This window comes from Salmo salar, chromosome 04, assembly GCF_965601325.2.
Source record: "Salmo salar chromosome 04, fSalSal1, whole genome shotgun sequence".
NCBI lineage: Eukaryota > Metazoa > Chordata > Actinopteri > Salmoniformes > Salmonidae > Salmo > Salmo salar.
In genome coordinates, this window is record NC_138294.1 from 91,699,429 (window position 1) to 91,723,746 (window position 24,318).

The 24,318-nt window shown below is 39.7% G+C and overlaps 1 protein-coding gene across 2 annotated transcripts; it reads right to left on the bottom strand.

Annotated features, from left to right (window-relative positions):
• Positions 1-1,288: 1,288 nt before the first annotated feature.
• Positions 1,289-23,877, bottom strand: LOC100194543 (high-mobility group box 1). 2 transcript variants are annotated; one of them, XM_014198323.3, is made up of 5 exons: positions 21,748-21,770; positions 20,804-20,964; positions 20,247-20,392; positions 19,717-19,891; positions 1,289-2,168 (listed from the first exon to the last, which is right to left on the bottom strand). In XM_014198323.3, the coding sequence occupies exons 2-5, from the start codon at positions 20,948-20,950 to the stop codon at positions 2,025-2,027; spliced, it is 612 nt and encodes a 203-aa protein (XP_014053798.1). In that variant the 5' UTR covers positions 20,951-20,964; positions 21,748-21,770; the 3' UTR covers positions 1,289-2,024.
• Positions 23,878-24,318: the final 441 nt, after the last annotated feature.

Genomic DNA, 24,318 nt, shown 5'->3' on the forward strand with positions numbered 1-24,318 from the left:
TGTAAGTCGCTCTGGATAAGAGCATCTGCTAAAATATAAAAATGCATCAGACAGTTACATGACCTGCAGCATGGTCACGCAAGGTAATGTTGATTTAGAACCACAGAGTTAGTCACCTCAAGGAGCTGCTGCCTCCACCATTTCAACTTGGCACGTAGATCTTCCCTCTCGTTAGCTCTAAATGACAGCTCTACACAGGGGAACACCAGGCCTCACAGTCCCAGGAGAGACATTACAGGACAGACAGGGGCACACCAGAACTCACAGTCCCAGGAGAGACATTACAGGACAGACAGGGGCACACCAGAACTCACAGTCCCAGGAGAGACATTACAGGACAGACAGGGGCACACCAGAACTCACAGTCCCAGGAGACATTACAGTTGGACAGGACAGACAGGGGCACACCAGGACTCACAGTCCCAGTGGACAGGACAGAGGGGCACACCAGAACTCACAGTCCCAGGAGAGACATTTCAGTTGGACAGGACAGACAGGGGCACACCAGGACTCACAGTCCCAGGAGACATTACAGTTGGACAGACAGAGGCACACCAGGACTCACAGTCCCAGGAGAGACATTACAGTTGGACAGACAGGGGCACACCAGAACTCAGGAGAGACATTTCAGTTGGACAGGACAGACAGGGGCACACCAGGACTCACAGTCCCAGGAGACATTACAGTGGACAGGACAGACAGGGGCACGCCAGGACTCACAGTCCCAGGAGACATTACAGTTGGACAGACAGAGGCACACCAGGACTCACAGTCCCAGGAGAGACATTACAGTTGGACAGACAGGGGCACACCAGAACTCACAGTCCCAGGAGAGACATTACAGTTGGACAGTAACTTGTAGTAGTGTAAGCCAACGGTAGTACACTATAGGGAATAGGTGCCAATTGTGATGCATCCGAAGCCTTCTACACAGCTCCTGTAAAGCACCACTGCCTATAACACACCCAGCTACGTTTATTCCCTGTGTCATCATCACTGAACATGCATTATTGACTGGAATTGGTTGTTAACAGGAGACTTTTGTTAACAAAGCAGCGGAGATGATTGTCCAGTGACCTCACAGGTGAACACAGCTGATTCAAATAACCAAACGAATCATCAAGCCTTTGATTATTTTGAATCAGCTCTGTAGTGCTAGGGGGGGAAAAACCAAAACGTGTACCCGGGGGGGGGGGGGGACGGAGACGGACGGAGTTTGAGAAAACCCTGGACGAGATTATCTGCGTAACCAAGAGATTCTAACGTACAAGAAAGAAACCAGTCTATAAAAAAAAAAAAAAAAAAAATGTTTATTGACGTCAGAAGCAGTTCAGAATCTAAAAAAAAAACACAAAAAAAAACTAATGCAAATATTTCTTTTTTTGCAATTACAGTGGTATTCAAATAGTCCAGTAAAATAACTTTATGATAATACGGCAAGTTGATAAGACGTCATTTAAAACAAGAAAAACAAATGCACCAGCCATTGGAAACAGAAGAACTACTAAGACACTACATTATAACTTGGTAATGTGCTGCTGTGCACTACTAGCTAAGGCAAATAGACCAATTGGTTTCCAAGCCAATTTGTTTTTTTTACAACCGCTTTAAACTGTAACAAAAGGGGGGGGGGGGGGGGGGGGGGGTCGCATCCCAAATTGCATCCTATTCCCTATATAGTGCCCTACTTTTGACCTGAACCCTATAAGGACTTTGTCAAAAGTTAGTGCACTAAATAAGGAATAGGATTCCATTTTTTGGGGGGGGAGATAGAAACACAGACAGACACATGTGACACTGTTGTAGTGTTAACTATACAAAAAGAGGAGACAACAACCTGTACAGCTGCAAAACAATTCTTATACACAGCGTTTACATTTTGGAGGGAGAGGGAGTTTTTTTTGTTGTAGTAACTTTTTCAAGTAATGTTTTTTATTTTTGTTCTGAGTAAGTGATGTGTGAACAAGAGGGGTTAAATGCTTTATAAACAAGAAGTGATAAGCTCTACACGTAACAACGTTGATCTACTCGTCATCGTCGTCGTCATCATCGTCGTCTTCATCGTCGTCATCATCGTCATCATCGTCGTCGTCGTCCTTGGTTGGGGCAGCGGCCTTCGCTGGCACGCTGACGGGCACCTTGCCCTTGTTGCGGTACGCAGTGATGTCCTGAGAATGGGGAAGTGGACGAGAGTAGTATTTCACTTTATTGGTACAAGTAACCACTTGGACTGGCCACCCACCATAGCCTGGTTCCTCTCTAGGTTTCTTGCAACATGGAAGTAAACATACAACAACTGCATCTGCTACTGACCACTTGGGGTGACTAGTGTTAACTTGAATTGTTAGGCTACGCATGACTAGTGGTAATAACTTAAATTGTTAGGCTGCGCATGACTAGTGGTAATAATTTGAATTGTTAGGATACGCATGACTAGTGGTAATAACTTGAATTGTTAGGCTACGCATGACTAGTGGTAATAACTTGAATTGTTAGGCTATGCATGACTAGTGGTAATAACTTGAATTGTTAGGCTACGCATGACTAGTGGTAATAACTTGAATTGTTAGGCTACGCATGACTAGTGGTAATAACTTGAATTGTTAGGCTATGCATGACTAGTGGTAATAACTTGAATTGTTAGGCTATGCATGACTAGTGGTAATAACTTGAATTGTTAGGCTATGCATGACTAGTGGTAATAACTTGAATTGTTAGGCTACGCATGACTAGTGGTAACTTGAATTCTTAGGCTAAGCATGACTAGTGGTAATAACTTGAATTGTTAGGCTATGCATGTCTAGTGTTAACCTGAATTGTTAGGCTATGCATGACTAGTGGTAATAACTTGAATTGTTAGGCAATGCATGACTAGTTGTCACGTCCTGACCATAGAAAGATGTTATTTTCTATGGTAGAGTAGGTCAGGGCGTGACATTTTTTTTTCTAGTTTAGTTTTTCTATGTTGTCAGGTTCTAGTTTTGTATTTCTATGTTGGGTTTTGTTTGGGATGATCTCCAATTAGAGGCAGCTGGTCCTCGTTGTCTCTAATTGGAGATCATACTTAAGTAGGGGTTTTTGCCACCTGGGTTTGTGGGAGATTGTTTTTGAGTAGTGTATGTTTCAACTCTGTCACGGTTTGTTGTTTCTGTTCGTTTAGTTTATTGTGTATGTATTGCATAGTTTCACAGTTCAATAAAAATGTGGAACGATAATCACGCTGCACTTTGGTCCGCTCCTTCCTACGACAACCGTGACAGAATCTCCCACCACAAAAGGACCAAGCAGCGTGCCCAAGAGGAGCAGGGAACTTGGACCCGGGAGAGGAAAGAGTGGAGGACGTCCTGGACCTGGGAGGAGGTAATGGCAGGGGTCAAGACCCTGCCATGGAAGCAGGTGGAGACAGTGAGGGAGGAACGGCAACGTTACGAGGAACTAGCAAGGCAACGACGGAAGCACGAGAGGCACCCCCAAAAAAACAATTTTGGGGGGGGGCACACGGGGAGATTGACAGAGTCAGGGTGGAGACCTGAGCCAACTCCCCGTGCTTACTGTGGGGGGCGAGTGAAGAAGCAAGCACCGTGTTATGCGGTGATGCGCACTGTGTCGCCAGTGCGCATTCACAGGCCGGTGCGATCTGTGCCCGCGCCCCGCATTTGTCGAGCTAGGTTGACCATCCAGCCAGGACGGGTTGTGCCAGCTCTATGCTCGAGACCTCCAGTACGCCTCCACGGCCCAGTATATCCTGTGCCTGCCCCAGGTACCCGGCCTCCAGTGAGTCTATCCAGCCTGATACGCCCTGTTCCTGCTCCCCGCACTCGCCCTGAGGTGCATGTTACTAGTCTGGCGCCACCTGTGCCAGCCCCACGCATCAGGCCTCCAGTGCGCATTCCCAGTCCAGAGCTTCCGGTGACGTTTTGCAGTCCGGAACCTCCTGAGACGGCTTACAGTCCGGAACCTCCTGAGACGGCCCACAGTCCGGAACCTCCTGAGACGGCCCACAGTCCGGAACCTCCTGAGACGGCCCACAGTCCGGAACCTCCTGAGACGGCCCACAGTCCGGAACCTCTGGCGGCGGCCTGCAGCCCAGAACCTCCGGCGGCGGTCTGCAGCACAGAGCCTCCGGCGGCGGTCTGCAGCACAGAACCTCCGGCGGCGGTCTGCAGCACAGAGCCTCCGGCGATGATCTACAGTCCGGTTCCTCCGACGATGATCCACAGTCCGGTGGCACAGAAGCAGAGGGATCAGCAGGCGGAGCGGGTGTTACGCCCCGAACCGGAGCCGCCTCCTCTGTTGGAGGATGTATGGGATGAGAAGGTTATGTGTACTGCACCAGAGCCGCCATAGACAGTAGTTACCCACCCTACCCTTCCTTTTTTTCGGGTGGGGGGGGTGGGTTGTTGTTGTTGTTTTGTTTAGGTGCGGTCGGAGTCCGCACCTTTGGGGGGGGATACTGTCACGTCCTGACCATAGAAAGATGTTATTTTCTATGGTAGAGTAGGTCAGGGCGTGACAGTTTTTTTTTCATAGTTTAGTTTTTCTATGTTGTCAGGTTCTAGTTTTGTATTTCTATGTTGGGTTTTGTTTGGGATGATCTCCAATTAGAGGCAGCTGGTCCTCATTGTCTCTAATTGGAGATCATACTTAAGTAGGGGGTTTTGCCACCTGGGTTTGTGGGAGATTGTTTTTGAGTAGTGTATGTTTTATGTTTTACTCTGTGTCACGGTTTGTTGTTTTTGTTCGTTTAGTTTATTGTGTATGTATTGCTGTTATGGATACAGGTAGTGTGTATCCTGCATGTGTATTTCTTTTCTCTCCTTCTCCTCCTCACAGGTGACAATCATCATTCCCCAATCAGTCACCAATCAGATGACACCTGCTCCTTTTCAGTACACAATCACAACCCTTTCCCTTGGTTTAAAACCCCAGTCTCTCTCTCTAGTTCAATCTCTCTCTCTGGAGTTCAATCTCTCTCTGTAAACTCAATCTCTCTGTGTTCAATCTCTCTGTGTCCATATCTCTCTCTCTCTCTCTGGATTGATCTCTCTTGTTTTGCTCCTACATGTCACATTTGTCTGGTTATCCTGTGAGTATTGTTTTGTTGTTTGACTGTTTGTTTGATGGTGGGAAAAGGGGGTACCAAGACAAGTCGCCCATGGGCATACATTACCCGTAGGAAAACAGTGTCTAAATACACTAGTTAGAACTGGGCGGACCACCCACTGTATTTTACTGGTTAGTTAGCTAGCTGTTCTTGAGGTAGGCTAGTCTAGTTTAGGGGTGTTTTTGGATTATTGTTTCTTTGCTTGGGTCCAGCTCAGCCCCTTTTCTCACACGCCATTACTGTGTGATTTAAAATAAACCATTAGTGTTTGACGGTAGATTTAAGTTGTCTGTGGTTTTTGTTCTCACTGTTCCCTTTCACCATTATAATTTGCATGAGTTATGTTACGGGTCTCGTTTCCATCCCCCCTAGACTGCAGGGCCAAAGAGATTCGTAACAATTGCATAGTTTCACAGTTCAATAAAAATGTGGAACGATAATCACGCTGCACTTTGGTCCGCTCCTTCCTACGACAACGGTGACACTAGTGGTAATAACTTGAATTGTTAGGCTACGCATGACTAGTGGTAATAACTTGAATTGTTAGGCTATGCATGTCTAGTGGTAATAACTTGAATTGTTAGGCTATGCATGACTAGTGGTAACTTAAATTGATAGGCAATGAATGACTTGTGGTAATAACTTGAATTGTTAGGCTATGCATGACTTGTGGTAATAACTTGAACTGTTAGGATATGCATGACTAGTGGTAATAACTTGAATTGTTAGGATACACATGACTAGTGGTAACTTGAATTGTTAGGATATGCATGACTAGTGGTAATAACTTGAATTGTTAGGCTACACATGACTAGTGGTAACTTGAATTGTTAGGCTATGCATGACTGGTGGTAATAACTTGAATTGTTAGGCTATGCATGACTAGCGGTAAAAACATGAATTGTTAGGCTATGCATGACTAGTGGTAATAAATTGAATTGCTAGGCTATGCATGACTAGCGGTAAAAACATGAATTGTTAGGCTATGCATGACTAGTGGAAATAACTTGAATTCGCTATGGATAAGAGCGTCTGCTAAATGACTAAAATTTAAATGTAATGTAACTTGAATTGTTAGGCTATGCATGACTAGTGGTAATAACTTGAATTGTTAGGCTATGCATGACTAGCGGTAATAACTTGAATTGTTAGGCTACGCATGACTAGTGGTAATAACTTGAATTGTTAGGCTATGCATGACTAGTGGTAATAACTTGAATTGTTAGGCTACGCATGACTAGTGGTAATAACTTGAATTGTTAGGCTATGCATGACTAGTGGTAATAACTTGAATTGTTAGGCTATGCATGACTAGTGGAAATAACTTGAATTCGCTATGGATAAGAGCGTCTGCTAAATGACTAAAATTTAAATGTAATGTAACTTGAATTGTTAGGCTACGCATGACTAGTGGTATTAACTTACTAGCGATAATAACTTGAAATGTTAGGCTATGCATGACTAGTGGTAACTTAAATTGTTAGGCTACGCATGACTAGCGGTAATAACTTGAATTGTTAGGCTATGCATGACTAGTGGTAATAAATTGAATTGCTAGGCTATGCATGACTAGTGGTAATAACTTGAATTGTTAGGCTATGCATGACTAGTGGTAATAACTTGAATTGTTAGGCTATGCATGACTAGTGGTAATAACTTGAATTGTTAGGCTATGCATGACTAGTGGTAATAAATTGAATTGCTAGGCTATGCATGACTAGTGGTAACTTAAATTGTTAGGCTATACATAACTAGTGATGTCACGTCCTGACCAGTAAAGGGGTTATATGTTATTTTAGTTTGGTCAGGACGTGGCTGTGGGTGTTTGTTTAGAGTGTTCTGGGGTTTTTGGTCTATGTTCTAGGTTAGTGTTTTTCTATGTTCAGTCTAGTTTTCTACTTCTATGTTTAGAGTTTGTTGATTGACCTTCAATTGGAGGCAGCTGTTCCTCGTTGCCTCAGATTGAAGGTCCTATGTATAGGGGTGTTTGTGCTATGGGGGTTTGTGGGTAGTTGTTTCCTGTTTTGTGTCTGTGCACCTGACAGGACTGTTTAGTGTCGTTCGTTGTTTTGTTTACGTGATTTGTTTGTTTTTCCTTCTTAAGATTTAATAAAGAAGATGAGTATACACGTTCCCGCTGCACCTTGGTCTAATCCTTACGACGCCCGTTACAAGTGGTGTTAACTTGAATTTTTAGGCTATGCATGACTAGTGGTAACTTGAATTGTTAGGCTATGCATGACTAGTGGTAATAACATGAAATGTTAGGATATGCATGACTAATGGTAATAACTTAAATTGTTAGGCCATGAATGACTAGTGGTAATAAATTGAATTGCTAGGCTATGCATGACTAGCGGTAAAAACATGAATTGTTAGGCTATGCATGACTAACGTTAACTTGAATTGTTAGGCTATGCATGACTCGTGGTAATAACTTTAATTGTTAGGCTATGCATGACTAGCGGTAAAAACATGAATTGTTAGGCTATGCATGACTGGTGGTAATAACTTGAATTGTTAGGCTATGCATGACTCGTGGTAATAACTTGAACTGTTAGGCAATGCATGACTAGTGGTAATAACTTGAACTGTTAGGACATGCATGACTAGTGGTAATAAAGTGAATTGTTAGGCTACACATGACTAGTGGTAACTTGAATTGTTAGGCTATGCATGACTTGTGGTAATAACTTGAATTTTTAGGCTATGCATGACTTGTGGTAATAACTTGAATTGTTAGGCTATACATAACTAGGCTATGCAAGTCTAGTGGTAATAACTTGAATTGTTAGGCTATGCATGACTAGTGGTAACTTGAAATGATAGGCTATGAATGACTAGTGGAAATAACTTGAATTCGCTCTGGATAAGAGCGTCTGCTAAATGACTAAAATGTAAATGTAATGTAACTTGAATTGTTAGGCTATGCATGACTAGTGGTAATAACTTTAATTGTTAGGCTATGCATGACTAGTGGTAATAACTTGAATTGTTAGGCTAAGCATGACTAGTGGTAATAACTTGAATTGTTAGGCTATGCATGACTAGTGGTATTAACTTACTAGCGATAATAACTTGAATTGTTAGGCTACGCATGACTAGCGGTAATAACTTGAAATGTTAGGCTACGCTCGACTCGTGTTAACCTAAATTGTGAGGCTATGCATGACTAGTGGTAATAACTTGAATTGTTAGGCTATGCATGACTAGTGGAAATAACTTGAATTCGCTATGGATAAGAGCGTCTGCTAAATGACTAAAATGTAAATGTAATGTAACTTGAATTGTTAGGCTACGCATGACTAGTGATAACTTGAATTGTTAGGCTACGCATGACTAGCGGTAACTTAAATTGTTAGGCTACGCATGACTAGCGGTAATAACTTGAAATGTTAGGCTCCGCATGACTAGTGGTAACTTAAATTGTTAGGCTACGCATGACTAGCGGTAATAACTTGAATTGTTAGGCTATGCATGACTAGTGGTAATAACTTGAATTGTTAGGCTATGCATGACTAGTGGTAATAACTTGAATTGTTAGGCTACACATGACTAGTGGTAATAACTTGAATTGTTAGGCTATGCATGACTAGTGGTAACTTAAATTGTTAGGCTATGCATGACTCGTGAAAATAACTTGAATTCGCTCTGGATAAGAGCGTCTGCTAAATGACTAAAATGTAAATGTAATGTAACTTGAATTGTTAGGCTATGCATGACTAGTGGTAATAACTTGAATTGTTAGGCTACGCATGACTACTGGTAATAACTTGAATTGTTAGGCTATGCATGACTAGTGGTAACTTGAATTGTTAGGCTACGCATGACTAGTGGTAACTTGAATTGTTAGGCTATGCATGACTAGTGGTAACTTGAATTGTTAGGCTATGCATGACTAGTGGTAACTTGAATTGTTAGGCTATGCATGACTAGTGATAACTTGAATTGTTAGGCTACGCATGACTAGTGGTAATAACTTGAACTGTTAGGCTATGCATGACTAGTGGTAATAACTTGAATTGTTAGGCTACGCGTGACTAGTGATAACTTGAATTGTTAGGCTACGCATGACTAGTGGTAATAACTTGAACTGTTAGGCTATGCATGACTAGTGGTAATAACTTGAATTGTTAGGCTATGCATGACTAGTGGTAACTTGAAATGTTAGGCAATGCATGACTAGTGGTAATAACTTGAATTGTTAGGCTATGCATGACTAGTGGTAATAAATTGAATTGCTAGGCTATGCATGACTAGTGGTAACTTAAATTGTTAGGCTATACATAACTAGTGATGTCACGTCCTGACCAGTAAAGGGGTTATATGTTATTTTAGTTTGGTCAGGACGTGGCTGTGGGTGTTTGTTTAGAGTGTTCTGGGGTTTTTGGTCTATGTTCTAGGTTAATGTTTTCTATGTTCAGTCTAGTTTTCTACTTCTATGTTTAGAGTTTGTTGATTGACCTTCAATTGGAGGCAGCTGTTCCTCATTGCCTCAGATTGAAGGTCCTATGTATAGGGGTGTATGTGCTATGGGGGTTTGTGGGTAGTTGTTTCCTGTTTTGTGTCTGTGCACCTGACAGGACTGTTTAGTGTCGTTCGTTGTTTTGTATACGTGATTTGTTTGTTTTTCCTTCTTTTGATTTAATAAAGAAGATGAGTATACACGTTCCCGCTGCACCTTGGTCTAATCCTTACGACGCCCGTTACAAGTGGTGTTAACTTGAATTTTTAGGCTATGCATGACTAGTGGTAACTTCAACTGTTAGGCTATGCATGACTAGTGGTAATAAATTGAATTGCTAGGCTATGCATGACTAACGTTAACTTGAATTGTTAGGCTATGCATGACTCGTGGTAATAACTTGAATTGTTAGGCTATGCATGACTAGTGGTAATAACTTGAATTGTTAGGAAATGCATGACTAGTGGTAATAACTTGAATTGTTAGGCTACGCTTGACTGGTGGTAATAACTTGAATTGTTAGGCTATGCATGACTTGTGGTAATAACTTGAACTGTTAGGCAATGCATGACTCGTGGTAATAACTTGAACTGTTAGGATATGCATGACTAGTGGTAATAACTTGAATTGTTAGGCTACACATGACTAGTGGTAATAACTTGAATTGTTAGGCTATGCTTGACTGGTGGTAATAACTTGAATTGTTAGGCTATGTATGACTTGTGGTAATAACTTGAATTGTTAGGCTATGCATGACTTGTGGTAATAACTTGAATTGTTAGGCTATACATAACTAGGCTATGCAAGTCTAGTGGTAATAACTTGAATTGTTAGGCTATGCATGACTAGTGGTAACTTGAATTGTTAGGCAATGCATGACTAGTGGTAACTTAAATTGTTAGGCTATGCATGACTAGCGGTAAAAACATGAATTGTTAGGCTATGCATGACTAACGTTAACTTGAATTGTTAGGCTATGCATGACTAGTGGTAATAACATGAATTGTTAGGCTATGCATGACTCGTGGTAATAACTTGAATTGTTAGGCTATGCATGACTAGTGGTAATAACTTGAATTGTTAGGAAATGCATGACTAGTGATAATTTGAATTGTTAGGCTATGCATGACTAGTGGAAATAACTTGAATTGTTAGGCTATGCATGACTAGCGTTAACTTGAATTGTTAGGCTATGCATGACTAGTGGTAATAACTTGAATTGTTAGGCTACGCTTGACTGGTGGTAATAACTTGAATTGTTAGGCTATGCATGACTCGTGGTAATAACTTGAACTGTTAGGCAATGCATGACTCGTGGTAATAACATTAAATGTTAGGATATGCATGACTAATGGTAATAACTTAAATTGTTAGGCTATGCATGACTAGCGGTAAAAACATGAATTGTTAGGCTATGCATGACTAACGTTAACTTGAATTGTTAGGCTATGCATGACTAGTGGTAATAACTTGAATTGTTAGGCTATTCATGACTAGTGGTAATAACTTGAATTGTTAGGCTATGCATGACTAGTGGTAATAACTTGAATTGTTAGGCTATGCATGACTAGTGGTAATAACTTGAATTGTTAGGCTACGCATGACTAGTGGTAATAACTTGAATTGTTAGGCTATGCATGACTAGTGGTAATAACTTGAATTGTTAGGCTATGCATGACTAGTGGTAATAACTTGAATTGTTAGGCTACGCATGACTAGTGGTAATAACTTGAATTGTTAGGCTATGCATGACTAGTGGTAATAACATGAATTGTTAGGCTATTCATGACTAGTGGTAATAACTTGAATTGTTAGGCTACGCTCGACTCGTGTTAACCTAAATTGTGAGGCTATGCATGACTAGTGGTAATAACTTGAATTGTGAGGCTATGCATGACTAGTGGTAACTTGAATTGTTAGGCTATGCATGACTAGTGGTAATAACTTGAATTCGCTCTGGATAAGAGCGTCTGCTAAATGACTAAAATGTAAATGTAATGTAACTTGAATTGTTAGGCTATGCATGACTAGTGGTAATAACTTGAATTGTTAGGCTACGCATGTCTAGTGGTAATAACTTGAATTGTTAGGCTACGCATGTCTAGTGTTAACTTGAATTGTTAGGCTATGCATGACTAGTGATAACTTGAATTGTTAGGCTATGCATGCCTAGTGATAACTTGAATTGTTAGGCTACGCATGACTAGTGGTAATAACTTGAATTGTTAGGCTATACATAACTAGGCTATGCAAGTCTATTGGTAATAACTTGAATTGTTAGGCTACGCATGCCTAGTGATAACTTGAATTGTTAGGCTACGCATGACTAGCGGTGATAACTTGAATTGTTAGGCTATGCATGATTAGTGTTAACTTGAATTGTTAGGCTATGCATGACTAGTGGTAATAACTTGAATTGTTAGGCTATGCATGACTAGTGGTAATAACTTGAATTGTTAGGCTAAGCATGACTAGTGGTAATAACTTGAATTGTTAGGCTATGCATGACTAGTGGTATTAACTTACTAGCGATAATAACTTGAAATGTTAGGCTACGCATGACTAGCGGTAACTTAAATTGTTAGGCTACGCATGACTAGCGGTAATAACTTGAAATGTTAGGCTACGCATGACTAGTGGTAATAACTTGAATTGTTAGGCTATGCATGACTAGTGGTAATAACTTGAATTGTTAGGCTACACATGACTAGTGGTAATAACTTGAATTGTTAGGCTATGCATGACTAGTGGTAACTTGAAATGTTAGGCAATGCATGACTAGTGGTAATAACTTGAATTGTTAGGCTATGCATGACTAGTGGTAATAAATTGAATTGCTAGGCTATGCATGACTAGTGGTAACTTAAATTGTTAGGCTATACATAACTAGTGATGTCACGTCCTGACCAGTAAAGGGGTTATATGTTATTTTAGTTTGGTCAGGACGTGGCTGTGGGTGTTTGTTTAGAGTGTTCTGGGGTTTTTGGTCTATGTTCTAGGTTAGTGTTTTTCTATGTTCAGTCTAGTTTTCTACTTCTATGTTTAGAGTTTGTTGATTGACCTTCAATTGGAGGCAGCTGTTCCTCGTTGCCTCAGATTGAAGGTCCTATGTATAGGGGTGTTTGTGCTATGGGGGTTTGTGGGTAGTTGTTTCCTGTTTTGTGTCTGTGCACCTGACAGGACTGTTTAGTGTCGTTCGTTGTTTTGTATACGTGATTTGTTTGTTTTTCCTTCTTAAGATTTAATAAAGAAGATGAGTATACACGTTCCCGCTGCACCTTGGTCTAATCCTTACGACGCCCGTTACAAGTGGTGTTAACTTGAATTTTTAGGCTATGCATGACTAGTGGTAACTTGAATTGTTAGGCTATGCATGACTAGTGGTAATAACATGAAATGTTAGGATATGCATGACTAATGGTAATAACTTAAATTGTTAGGCTATGTATGCATGACTAGTGGTAATAAATTGAATTGCTAGGCTATGCATGACTAGCGGTAAAAACATGAATTGTTAGGCTATGCATGACTAACGTTAACTTGAATTGTTAGGCTATGCATGACTAGTGGTAATAACTTGAATTGTTAGGCTATGCATGACTCGTGGTAATAACTTTAATTGTTAGGCTATTCATGACTAGCGGTAATAAATTGAATTGTTAGGCTATGCATGATTAGCGGTAATAACTTGAATTGTTAGGCTATGCATGACTAGTGGTATTAACTTACTAGCGATAATAACTTGAAATGTTAGGCTACGCATGACTAGCGGTAACTGAAATTGTTAGGCTACGCATGACTAGCGGTAATAACTTGAAATGTTAGGCTACGCTCGACTCGTGTTAACCTAAATTGTGAGGCTATGCATGACTAGTGGTAATAACTTGAATTGTTAGGCTATGCATGACTAGTGGAAATAACTTGAATTCGCTATGGATAAGAGCGTCTGCTAAATGACTAAAATGTAAATGTAATGTAACTTGAATTGTTAGGCTACGCATGACTAGTGATAACTTGAATTGTTAGGCTACGCATGACTAGTGGTAATAACTTGAACTGTTAGGCTATGCATGACTGGTGGTAATAACTTGAATTGTTAGGCTATGCATGACTAGTGATAACTTGAATTGTTAGGCTATGCATGATTAGTGTTAACTTGAATTGTTAGGCTATGCATGACTAGTGGTAATAACTTGAATTGTTAGGCTAAGCATGACTAGTGGTAATAACTTGAATTGTTAGGCTATGCATGACTAGTGGTATTAACTTACTAGCGATAATAATTTGAAATGTTAGGCTACGCATGACTAGCGGTAACTTAAATTGTTAGGCAATGCATGACTAGTGGTAATAACTTGAAATGTTAGGCTACGCATGACTAGTGGTAACTTAAATTGTTAGGCTACGCATGACTAGCGGTAATAACTTGAATTGTTAGGCTATGCATGACTAGTGGTAATAACTTGAATTGTTAGGCTACACATGACTAGTGGTAATAACTTGAATTATTAGGCTATGCATGACTAGTGGTAACTTGAAATGTTAGGCAATGCATGACTAGTGGTAATAACTTGAATTGTTAGGCTATGCATGACTAGTGGTAATAAATTGAATTGCTAGGCTATGCATGACTAGTGGTAACTTAAATTGTTAGGCTATACATAACTAGTGATGTTACGTCCTGACCAGTAAAGGGGTTATATGTTATTTTAGTTTGGTCAGGACGTGGCTGTGGGTGTTTGTTTAGAGTGTTCTGGGGTTTTTGGTCTATGTTCTAGGTTAGTGTTTTTCTATGTTCAGTCTAGTTTTCTACTTCTATGTTTAGAGTTTGTTGATTGACCTTCAATTGGAGGCAGCTGTTCCTCGTTGCCTCAGATTGAAGGTCCTATGTATAGGGGTGTATGTGCTATGGGGGTTTGTGGGTAGTTGTTTCCTGTTTTGTGTCTGTGCACCTGACAGGACTGTTTAGTGTCGTTCGTTGTTTTGTTTACGTGATTTGTTTGTTTTTCCTTCTTTTGACTTGATAAAGAAGATGAGTATACACGTTCCCGCTGCACCTTGGTCTAATCCTTACGACGCCCGTTACAAGTGGTGTTAACTTGAATTTTTAGGCTATGCATGACTAGTGGTAACTTCAATTGTTAGGCTATGCATGACTAGTGGTAATAACATGAAATGTTAGGATATGCATGACTAATGGTAATAACTTAAATTGTTAGGCCATGAATGACTAGTGGTAATAAATTGAATTGCTAGGCTATGCATGACTAGCGGTAAAAACATGAATTGTTAGGCTATGCATGACTAACGTTAACTTGAATTGTTAGGCTATGCATGACTCGTGGTAATAACTTTAATTGTTAGGCTATGCATGACTAGCGGTAAAAACATGAATTGTTAGGCTATGCATGACTGGTGGTAATAACTTGAATTGTTAGGCTATGCATGACTCGTGGTAATAACTTGAACTGTTAGGCAATGCATGACTAGTGGTAATAACTTGAACTGTTAGGACATGCATGACTAGTGGTAATAAAGTGAATTGTTAGGCTACACATGACTAGTGGTAACTTGAATTGTTAGGCTATGCATGACTTGTGGTAATAACTTGAATTTTTAGGCTATGCATGACTTGTGGTAATAACTTGAATTGTTAGGCTATACATAACTAGGCTATGCAAGTCTAGTGGTAATAACTTGAATTGTTAGGCTATGCATGACTAGTGGTAACTTGAAATGATAGGCTATGAATGACTAGTGGAAATAACTTGAATTGTTAGGCTACGCATGACTAGTGGTAATAACTTGAATTGTTAGGCTATGCATGACTAGTGGTAATAACTTGAATTGTTAGGCTAAGCATGACTAGTGGTAATAACTTGAATTGTTAGGCTATGCATGACTAGTGGTATTAACTTACTAGCGATAATAACTTGAAATGTTAGGCTACGCATGACTAGCGGTAATAACTTGAAATGTTAGGCTATGCATGACTAGTGGTAATAACTTGAATTGTTAGGCTACACATGACTAGTGGTAATAACTTGAATTGTTAGGCTATGCATGACTAGTGGTAATAACTTGAATTGTTAGGCTACACATGACTAGTGGTAATAACTTGAATTGTTAGGCTATGCATGACTAGTGGTAACTTAAATTGTTAGGCTATGCATGACTCGTGAAAATAACTTGAATTCGCTCTGGATAAGAGCGTCTGCTAAATGACTAAAATGTAAATGTAATGTAACTTGAATTGTTAGGCTATGCATGACTAGTGGTAATAACTTGAATTGTTAGGCTACGCATGACTAGTGGTAATAACTTGAATTGTTAGGCTATGCATGACTAGTGGTAACTTGAATTGTTAGGCTACGCATGACTAGTGGTAATAACTTGAACTGTTAGGCTATGCATGACTAGTGGTAATAACTTGAATTGTTAGGCTACGCGTGACTAGTGATAACTTGAATTGTTAGGCTACGCATGACTAGTGGTAATAACTTGAACTGTTAGGCTATGCATGACTAGTGGTAATAACTTGAATTGTTAGGCTATGCATGACTAGTGGTAACTTGAAATGTTAGGCAATGCATGACTAGTGGTAATAACTTGAATTGTTAGGCTATGCATGACTAGTGGTAATAACTTGAATTGTTAGGCTATGCATGACTAGTGGTAATAACTTGAATTGTTAGGCTACGCATGACTAGTGGTAATAACTTGAATTGTTAGGCTATGCATGACTAGTGGTAATAACTTGAATTGTTAGGCTATGCATGACTAGTGGTAACTTGAATTGTTAGGATACGCATGACTAGTGGTAATAACTTGAATTGTTAGGCTATGCATGACTAGTGGTAATAACTTGTATTGTTAGGCTAAGCATGACTAGTGGTAATAACTTGAATTGTTAGGCCATGCATGACTAGTGGTATTAACTTACTAGCGATAATAACTTGAAATGTTAGGCTACGCATGACTAGCGGTAATAACTTGAAATGTTAGGCTACGCTCGACTCGTGTTAACCTAAATTGTGAGGCTATGCATGACTAGTGGTAATAACTTGAATTCGCTATGGATAAGAGCGTCTGCCTTCCCTGTGGCTCAGTTGGTAGAGCATGGTGTTTGCAATGCCAGCATGGTGTTTGCAATGCCAGGGTTGTGGGTTCGATTCCCACGGGGGGCCAGTACAAAAAAAAGAAATAAAATGCATAAAATGAAATGTATGTATTCACTACTGTAAGTCGCTCTGGATAAGAGCGTCTGCTAAATGACTAAAATGTAAATGTAAAAATGTAAATGACTAAAATGTAAATGTAATGTAACTTGAATTGTTAGGCTACGCATGACTAGTGGTAATAACTTGAATTGTTAGGCTATGCATGACTAGTGGTAATAACTTGAATTGTTAGGAAATGCATGACTAGTGGTAATAACTTGAATTGTTAGGCTACGCTTGACTGGTGGTAATAACTTGAATTGTTAGGCTATGCATGACTTGTGGTAATAACTTGAACTGTTAGGCAATGCATGACTCGTGGTAATAACTTGAACTGTTAGGATATGCATGACTAGTGGTAATAACTTGAATTGTTAGGCTACACATGACTAGTGGTAACTTGAATTGTTAGGCTATGCATGACTTGTGGTAATAACTTTAATTGTTAGGCTATACATAACTAGGCTATGCAAGTCTAGTGGTAATAACTTGAATTGTTAGGCTATGCATGACTAGTGGTAACTTGAATTGTTAGGCAATGCATGACTAGTGGTAACTTAAATTGTTAGGCTATGCATGACTCGTGGTAATAACTTTAATTGTTAGGCTATGCATGACTAGTGGTAATAACTTGAATTGTTAGGAAATGCATGACTAGTGATAATTTGAATTGTTAGGCTATGCATGACTAGTGGAAATAACTTGAATTGTTAGGCTATGCATGACTAGCGTTAACTTGAATTGTTAGGCTACGCTTGACTGGTGGTAATAACTTGAATTGTTAGGCTATGCATGACTCGTGGTAATAACTTGAACTGTTAGGCAATGCATGACTAGTGGTAATAACATTAAATGTTAGGATATGCATGACTAATGGTAATAACTTAAATTGTTAGGCTATGCATGACTAGCGGTAAAAACATGAATTGTTAGGCTATGCATGACTAGTGGTAATAACTTGAATTGTTAGGCTATGCATGACTAACGTTAACTTGAATTGTTAGGCTATGCATGACTCGTGGTAATAACTTTAATTGTTAGGCTATTCATGACTAGTGGTAATAACTTGAATTGTTAGGCTACGCATGACTAGTGGTAACTTGAATTGTTAGGCTATGCATGACTAGTGGTAATAACTTGAATTCGCTCTGGATAAGAGCGTCTGCTAAATGACTAAAATGTAAATGTAATGTAACTTGAATTGTTAGGCTATGCATGACTAGTGGTAATAACTTGAATTGTTAGGCTACGCATGTCTAGTGGTAATAACTTGAATTGTTAGGCTACGCATGTCTAGTGTTAACTTGAATTGTTAGGCTACGCATGACTAGTGATAACTTGAATTGTTAGGCTATGCATGACTAGTGGTAATAACTTGAATTGTTAGGCTATGCATGACTAGTGGTAATAACTTGAATTGTTAGGCTATGCATGACTAGTGATAACTTGAATTGTTAGGCTATGCATGACTAGTGGTAATAACTTGAATTGTTAGGCTACGCATGACTAGTGGTAATAACTTGAATTGTTAGGCTATGCATGACTAGTGATAATAACTTGAATTGTTAGGCTATGCATGACTAGTGATAATAACTTGAATTGTTAGGCTACGCATGACTAGTGGTAATAACTTGAATTGTTAGGCTATGCATGACTAGTGATAATAACTTGAATTGTTAGGATATGCATGTCTAGTGGTAATAACTTGAATTGTTAGGCTACGCATGTCTAGTGTTAACTTGAATTGTTAGGCTATGCATGACTAGTGGTAATAACTTGAATTGTTAGGCTATGCATGACTTGTGGTAATAACTTGAATTGTTAGGCTACGCATGACTAGTGGTAATAACTTGAATTGTTAGGCTATGCATGACTTGTGGTAATAACTTGAATTGTTAGGCTATACATAACTAGGCTATGCAAGTCTAGTGGTAATAACTTGAATTGTTAGGCTATGCATGACTAGTTGTAATAACTTGAATTGTTAGGCTACACATGACTAGTGGTAAATTGAATTGTTAGGCTCTGCATGACTAGTGGTAAATTGAAATGTTAGGCTATGCATGACTAGTGGTAATAACTTGAATTGTTAGGCTACGCTCGACTCGTGTTAACCTAAATTGTGAGGCTATGCATGACTAGTGGTAATACATTGAATTGTTAGGCTATGCATGACTAGTGGTAACTTAAATTGTTAGGCTATGCATGACTCGTGAAAATAACTTGAATTCGCTCTGGATAAGAGCGTCTGCTAAATGACTAAAATGTAAATGTAATGTAACTTGAATTGTTAGGCTATGCATGACTAGTGGTAATAACTTGAATTGTTAGGATACACATGACTAGTGGTAATAACTTGAATTGTTAGGCTATGCATGACTAGTGATAACTTGAATTGTTAGGCTATGCATGACTAGTGCTAATAACTTGAACTGGTAGGCTATGCATGACTAGTGGTAACTTGAATTGTTAGGCTATGCATGACTAGTGCTAATAACTTGAACTGGTAGGCTATGCATGACTAGTGGTAACTTGAATTGTTAGGCTATGCATGACTAGTGGTAATAACTTGAATTGTTAGGCTATGCATGACTAGTGGTAACTTGAAATGTTAGGCTATGAATGACGAGTGGTAATAACTTGAATTGTTAGGCTATGCATGACTAGTGGTACCTTGAATTGTTAGGCTACGCACGACTCGTGTTAACCTAAATTGTTAGGCTATGAATGATGAGCGGTAATAACTTGAATTGTTAGGCTATGCAAGTCTATTGGTAATAACTTGAATTGTTAGGCTATGCATGACTAGCGGTAACTTAAATTGTTAGGCAATGCATGACTGAGAGAACATCCCATCTAACAGCTGACAGAGATATAAATAAACAAATCAAATGCATAAGATAACAAAAGGGGTGATGTTTGTTTACCTTCTCGTACTTCTCCTTCAGCTTGGCAGCCTTTTTCTCATAGGGCACCTTGTCCTCCGCTGTTAGGTTGTTCCACTTCTCTCCCAGCTTCTTAGCCACATCACCTATTGACAGGCCAGGGGTCTCCCCCTTCACCTGGGGTCGGAAATCAGCGCAGAAGATGAAGAAAGCAGACCTGGAGGATGAGAGAAGAAGAAGAAAAGGAGGGAGGAAACAGAAGGGTGACTGGTTTTTGTTTGGTTGTCAATGAATCGATAGTTGTTGACACAACATGGGAAACACTGATGTTTTGTTTTAAGTGTTAAATGGCTGCTTTAAATGCAGTACTTGTGTTATTCAAATATAGGGTTATTGTTCATTATTTTATAATAGTAATTGTTTCATAACTTTACTTTAGACATGTTTTACCGATTCACCCGGACATCGGGAGTTGAATCTCTGCACATTATCCATGAGCTATGAGTTTTGGAAAGGAAGGGGGGGGTAGGAGGAGGAGGTGTGACTGTCTTTTACTGTCAGGCAGTACTCACGATGGTCTCTTGGGGGCGTTGGGGTCCTTAAACCTTTTCTTCTTCTCTCCCTTGGGAGGAATGTAGCTCCTCATCTCCCTCTCATAACGCACTTTGTCCAGCTTGGCCAGATCCTCAAACTTCCCCTTCTCCTTGGCGGACATGGTCTGAGAGAAGCAGAAGGTGTGATCAGATGTCAACAGTTTGCGTGTGTGTGTGTGTGTGTGTGTGTGTGTGTGTGTGTGTGTGTGTGTCGGTTAGGTGCTACACAGTGGTAGAGGAATACAACGTAAACAAAACAATGATATGCAAGGGGTGGCAGATTAGTATGGAACAACTTAGCTGTGACACAGTTCATTTGAAACTATCTCGTACCATACACCTATCAAGGGATTACGAGTGGTACAGGACAGTGTCCACTAAAGGGTTCTGCATCCCAAATGGCACTACCTTTGGCACACTATTCCTATTTAGTGCACTACTTTCAATCAGGGCCCATAGGGTGCTGGTCAAAAGTAGTGTACTATATAGGGAATAGGGTGCCAGTCAGTCACAGCTGAGATGTGTTCCATACTTACCTTCCATCTCTCAGAGCACTTCTTGGAGAACTCGGAGAAGTTGACGGAAGCTTCCGGGTGTTTCTTCTTGTGCTCCTCTCGACAGGTCTGGACAAAGTAGGCATAGGAGGACATCTTGCCCCTCGGCTTCCTTGGATCTTTCCCCATCTCGATATCGTTATCTAAAATGGATATGAGAGAACGTTTTAGAAGTTAGCAAAATGTCAAAGAAAAGAAAAAAAAAAACATAAGGCACATTTTATTCAGTATTTTCTGACCCCCCCCCCCCCCCAAAAAAAATGATTTACTGCCATATATTTTGGAATGTCACCTAAATGCTTTCATGCAAACTGAATGTGATTGGAGCTCTATCTTTGTTTTCTGTAAAGACCTTCTTTCCGATTGGCCGTACCGGCTACAGTTGGTGAATTATTGAGCTATAGTTAATTCGTGGACATTTTCTCCCATCTCAGCCATGGAATTCTACAGCAGCTCTTTCAAAGTGAGTTCTACAGCTACAATCTGGTTACTTTTGAAAGCTCATCTTGATCTGGTAAGAGTCTGTATGGTTCCATACACCTTCCACTTCTTAATGACTGACCTGACTGTATAGGACATTTTCTTAGAACCTACCCCTAGTCTGTTATCGATCTACAACTTTATCCCTGAACTCTTCTGAAAGCTCTTTGTTCTTCATGATTGAAGCTATCGTTGAAATTCACTACCTGACGGAAGGCCCTAACAGAGACAGGTGTATTATTGTATACAGGTCGAAGCCCTTTCTCAAGTTGTTACAGATATTTGTTGCATCTGAGTTATTAGATTTGCTTTGACAAAGGGGTTGAAAACATATTTAATATTATAGACCTTTTTTTATTTGGATAATTTATTTTCTATCATTTGGGTCCCCCCCCCTTCCCCTATCAGGCTGCACTCAATAGACTTGTTTTCCTTCCCTTACTTACTCTTGGCATCAGAACTGTAAACGCAGCCCTCTGCGAATAAACACGTCCGGTTCTGTGTATTTGATAGAAAATAAGTTTGTTTTAACAAACAGGAACGTTTACGGACTGTCACACGGAATGTGCCCTTTGCTGAAAACACAGCTGTTACCTTTACTGGTCAAATCATGCGAAATGTCAAAAATAAATAAAAATTAAAAAAAAATAGACGCTATTTTCATGCATTTTGTACAGTCTTACGTTAGTCACCTCATATGTGTGAGTTGTTTTGTTTTTAACGCAGAATGCCTGTCATTCGGTCATTGAAGTTTTAGCTACAGAACGTTAGAAGTTCTCATAATACAAGAAAACAAAATCCTTCAAACTTTGTTAAGTTCAAGTGCAGAACATGGGGATAACCTTCGGACATATGCAAAGATTTTACATTTTTTTCACTATTTCACGAACTAAATCGGAAAAGAAAATGAGAAATGCATATAGTACCAGGTAAAATCTGGTAAATTCGTGTATAATGTTAAAATGATACTAGTGCATTTAGCTAACTCTACAGAAATCTATTCCTTAGAAAAACAAAACCCGGAAAAAAATCTACAAAAAACACCCTAAAAAAACACAAAATAAAAAGTCAAAAATATGTTTCAATTTCAATCTAAATTCGATTCAGCAACATTTGAAAAAAATGATTAAAATGTGGAGAGAGAGAAGAAAATAAAATCTCGTCAAATTCCCTATTATATTGCTAGTATGGCTGCATATCTGTGTTGTAGCAAAGCAATGCGTTTCTATCTATCGAGTGAAGCAGTAATGGCGCATAGGCTTTCTCTCGTTGAAGCAAAAAGGAGGTCAACAACGGACGGCAATATTTATTCTTCCATTTTGTGAGAAAGCACTTCTTCATGAAAGAAAGTCACCCTGAAATGTCTCCACCCGTATTCTCGATTACATTTTTAATCGAAAAATATGTTGACAAAACCCCGTTAGCTTGACCATATTTTTTTCCCCCCCGCCCGGTAGATTCCTATTGCAAATAGCCGTGGTGTATAGTAATACACTGGGTCTGTCGCTATGTCTATGTGCGGTACTGTGTAGATTTCCTATGAGCTCGGAATGGCCGCTTGTCTTCATCCACTAACATGGAGAATATGGGTTTCCTTCTCTTTGTGTCAATGCAACAGCCATTACATGCAGTAGAGGGCAGAGCGACCGCGGGGGTACCCACCTCTTTTTTTTTCTTCCCAACCCTTTAAATTTTTAACTGGGGAAAAAATATATATATAAAAAAAAAAGACTTTCGTTGGAATAAGGATAGATAGGACTTTAATTTTTGATATATTTTTTTTTTTTTACAGTTAGACACATGGTTGGTGATTAAATCACGTTTTGAAAAAGTTGAAGTGAACTGCGATTGTATGGCCGTTACTGTTTGCCTTGTTTCCTATGCGAGTACAGTCAGCCATTACAGTAAAGCGCAGAGATCCCCTGAGGTAATTTCTCACTCTATTATGAGGCAATTTGTGAAGAAGAAAATAAACGAACAGTTAAAAGAGTTTTCAGAGCACATTTTCTTTCTCAATGTTTTCCGATATTTTCATTGTCAATTTTCCCCACGGTTTCGTCTTCACATGACAGGCATCACACAACCTCGCAATACACTGCAATGGCTAGCAATAGGTACAACTTGCTAGCCTGCTGTCCACTGAACATTACCGATTTTTTAACTCGGTAAATACACCGCATTTTTATAATAACACTGCAAAAATTACCTAACAATAATTTATAAAATATATTTTTTTTATTATATTTTTTTTTAAATGTTGATTATTTTAGTTTCACCTTTTTATTATTTTTTTTCAACCAGCGGCTAATACTGTGTGCTTCGCTGGCACATTTCTTGGTAGTTTTTAACGGCTTCCTTCGAATGAAAAATCACCCCATTTTTTTACGAACCTAATATTCAGAACATGGTCAATACATTTTTTCAAAGGTATTTCTAAATTGTCTTGTCATTTATTTATTTTTCATCCTTACAGACACTTTCATAAAATTGTTTTCCTCTCTCTCTCTCCCTGTTTCGTGTGAGATACTTACCAAAAGGCTGCCTGCCCAGCTTGTATCTCAAACGCACTGCAAATGGCTGTATGGTGGGAAAACCAAAGCGAATGCGATACGCAGCGTCTTGTCGCTTCTGTTAACATTACTCTGGATGGAGCTCGCTCTCCCCACTTCCCCCCTATTGGCTACCGCCAAGTTTAGCGTCCATCTGATTGGATAGAACCTTTTCATTGTCCTAATATCAGACGATGCGCCATTGGCTACCTTTTGTGAAACGTCACGGGAGTTGTAAAATGGCGCGGTGATATGAATTTTATTTATTTTTTTATTTTTTTGTTGCTGTTGCTGGTGGTGGTGGTGCTGAGCTTCCTGGATATTTGTAGAGTGTTTGCCATAGTATTGAGTTTTCTGTGCGTTGAACACAAGTGTAAGCAAATGAATGGGACAACGGCGGAGCGTTCCGAGTGAACTAGAGCGTGTTAAAGTGAACGGGAACAAGGTGTAGGTGGGAAGTTCAACACA

What these genes read in the sequence shown, in the direction of transcription:
- LOC100194543 (XM_014198323.3), bottom strand. Translation starts at nt 20,950, where the DNA reads ATGGGGAAAGATCCAAGGAAGCCGAGGGGCAAGATGTCCTCCTATGCC. An exon ending in AGTGCTCTGAGAGATGGAAG is followed by an intron (nt 20,393 to 20,803) that starts GTAAGTATGGAA and finishes TGCTTCTCTCAG; the next exon opens with ACCATGTCCGCCAAGGAGAA. An exon ending in TGAAGGAGAAGTACGAGAAG is followed by an intron (nt 2,169 to 19,716) that starts GTAAACAAACAT and finishes CCCCATTCTCAG; the next exon opens with GACATCACTGCGTACCGCAA.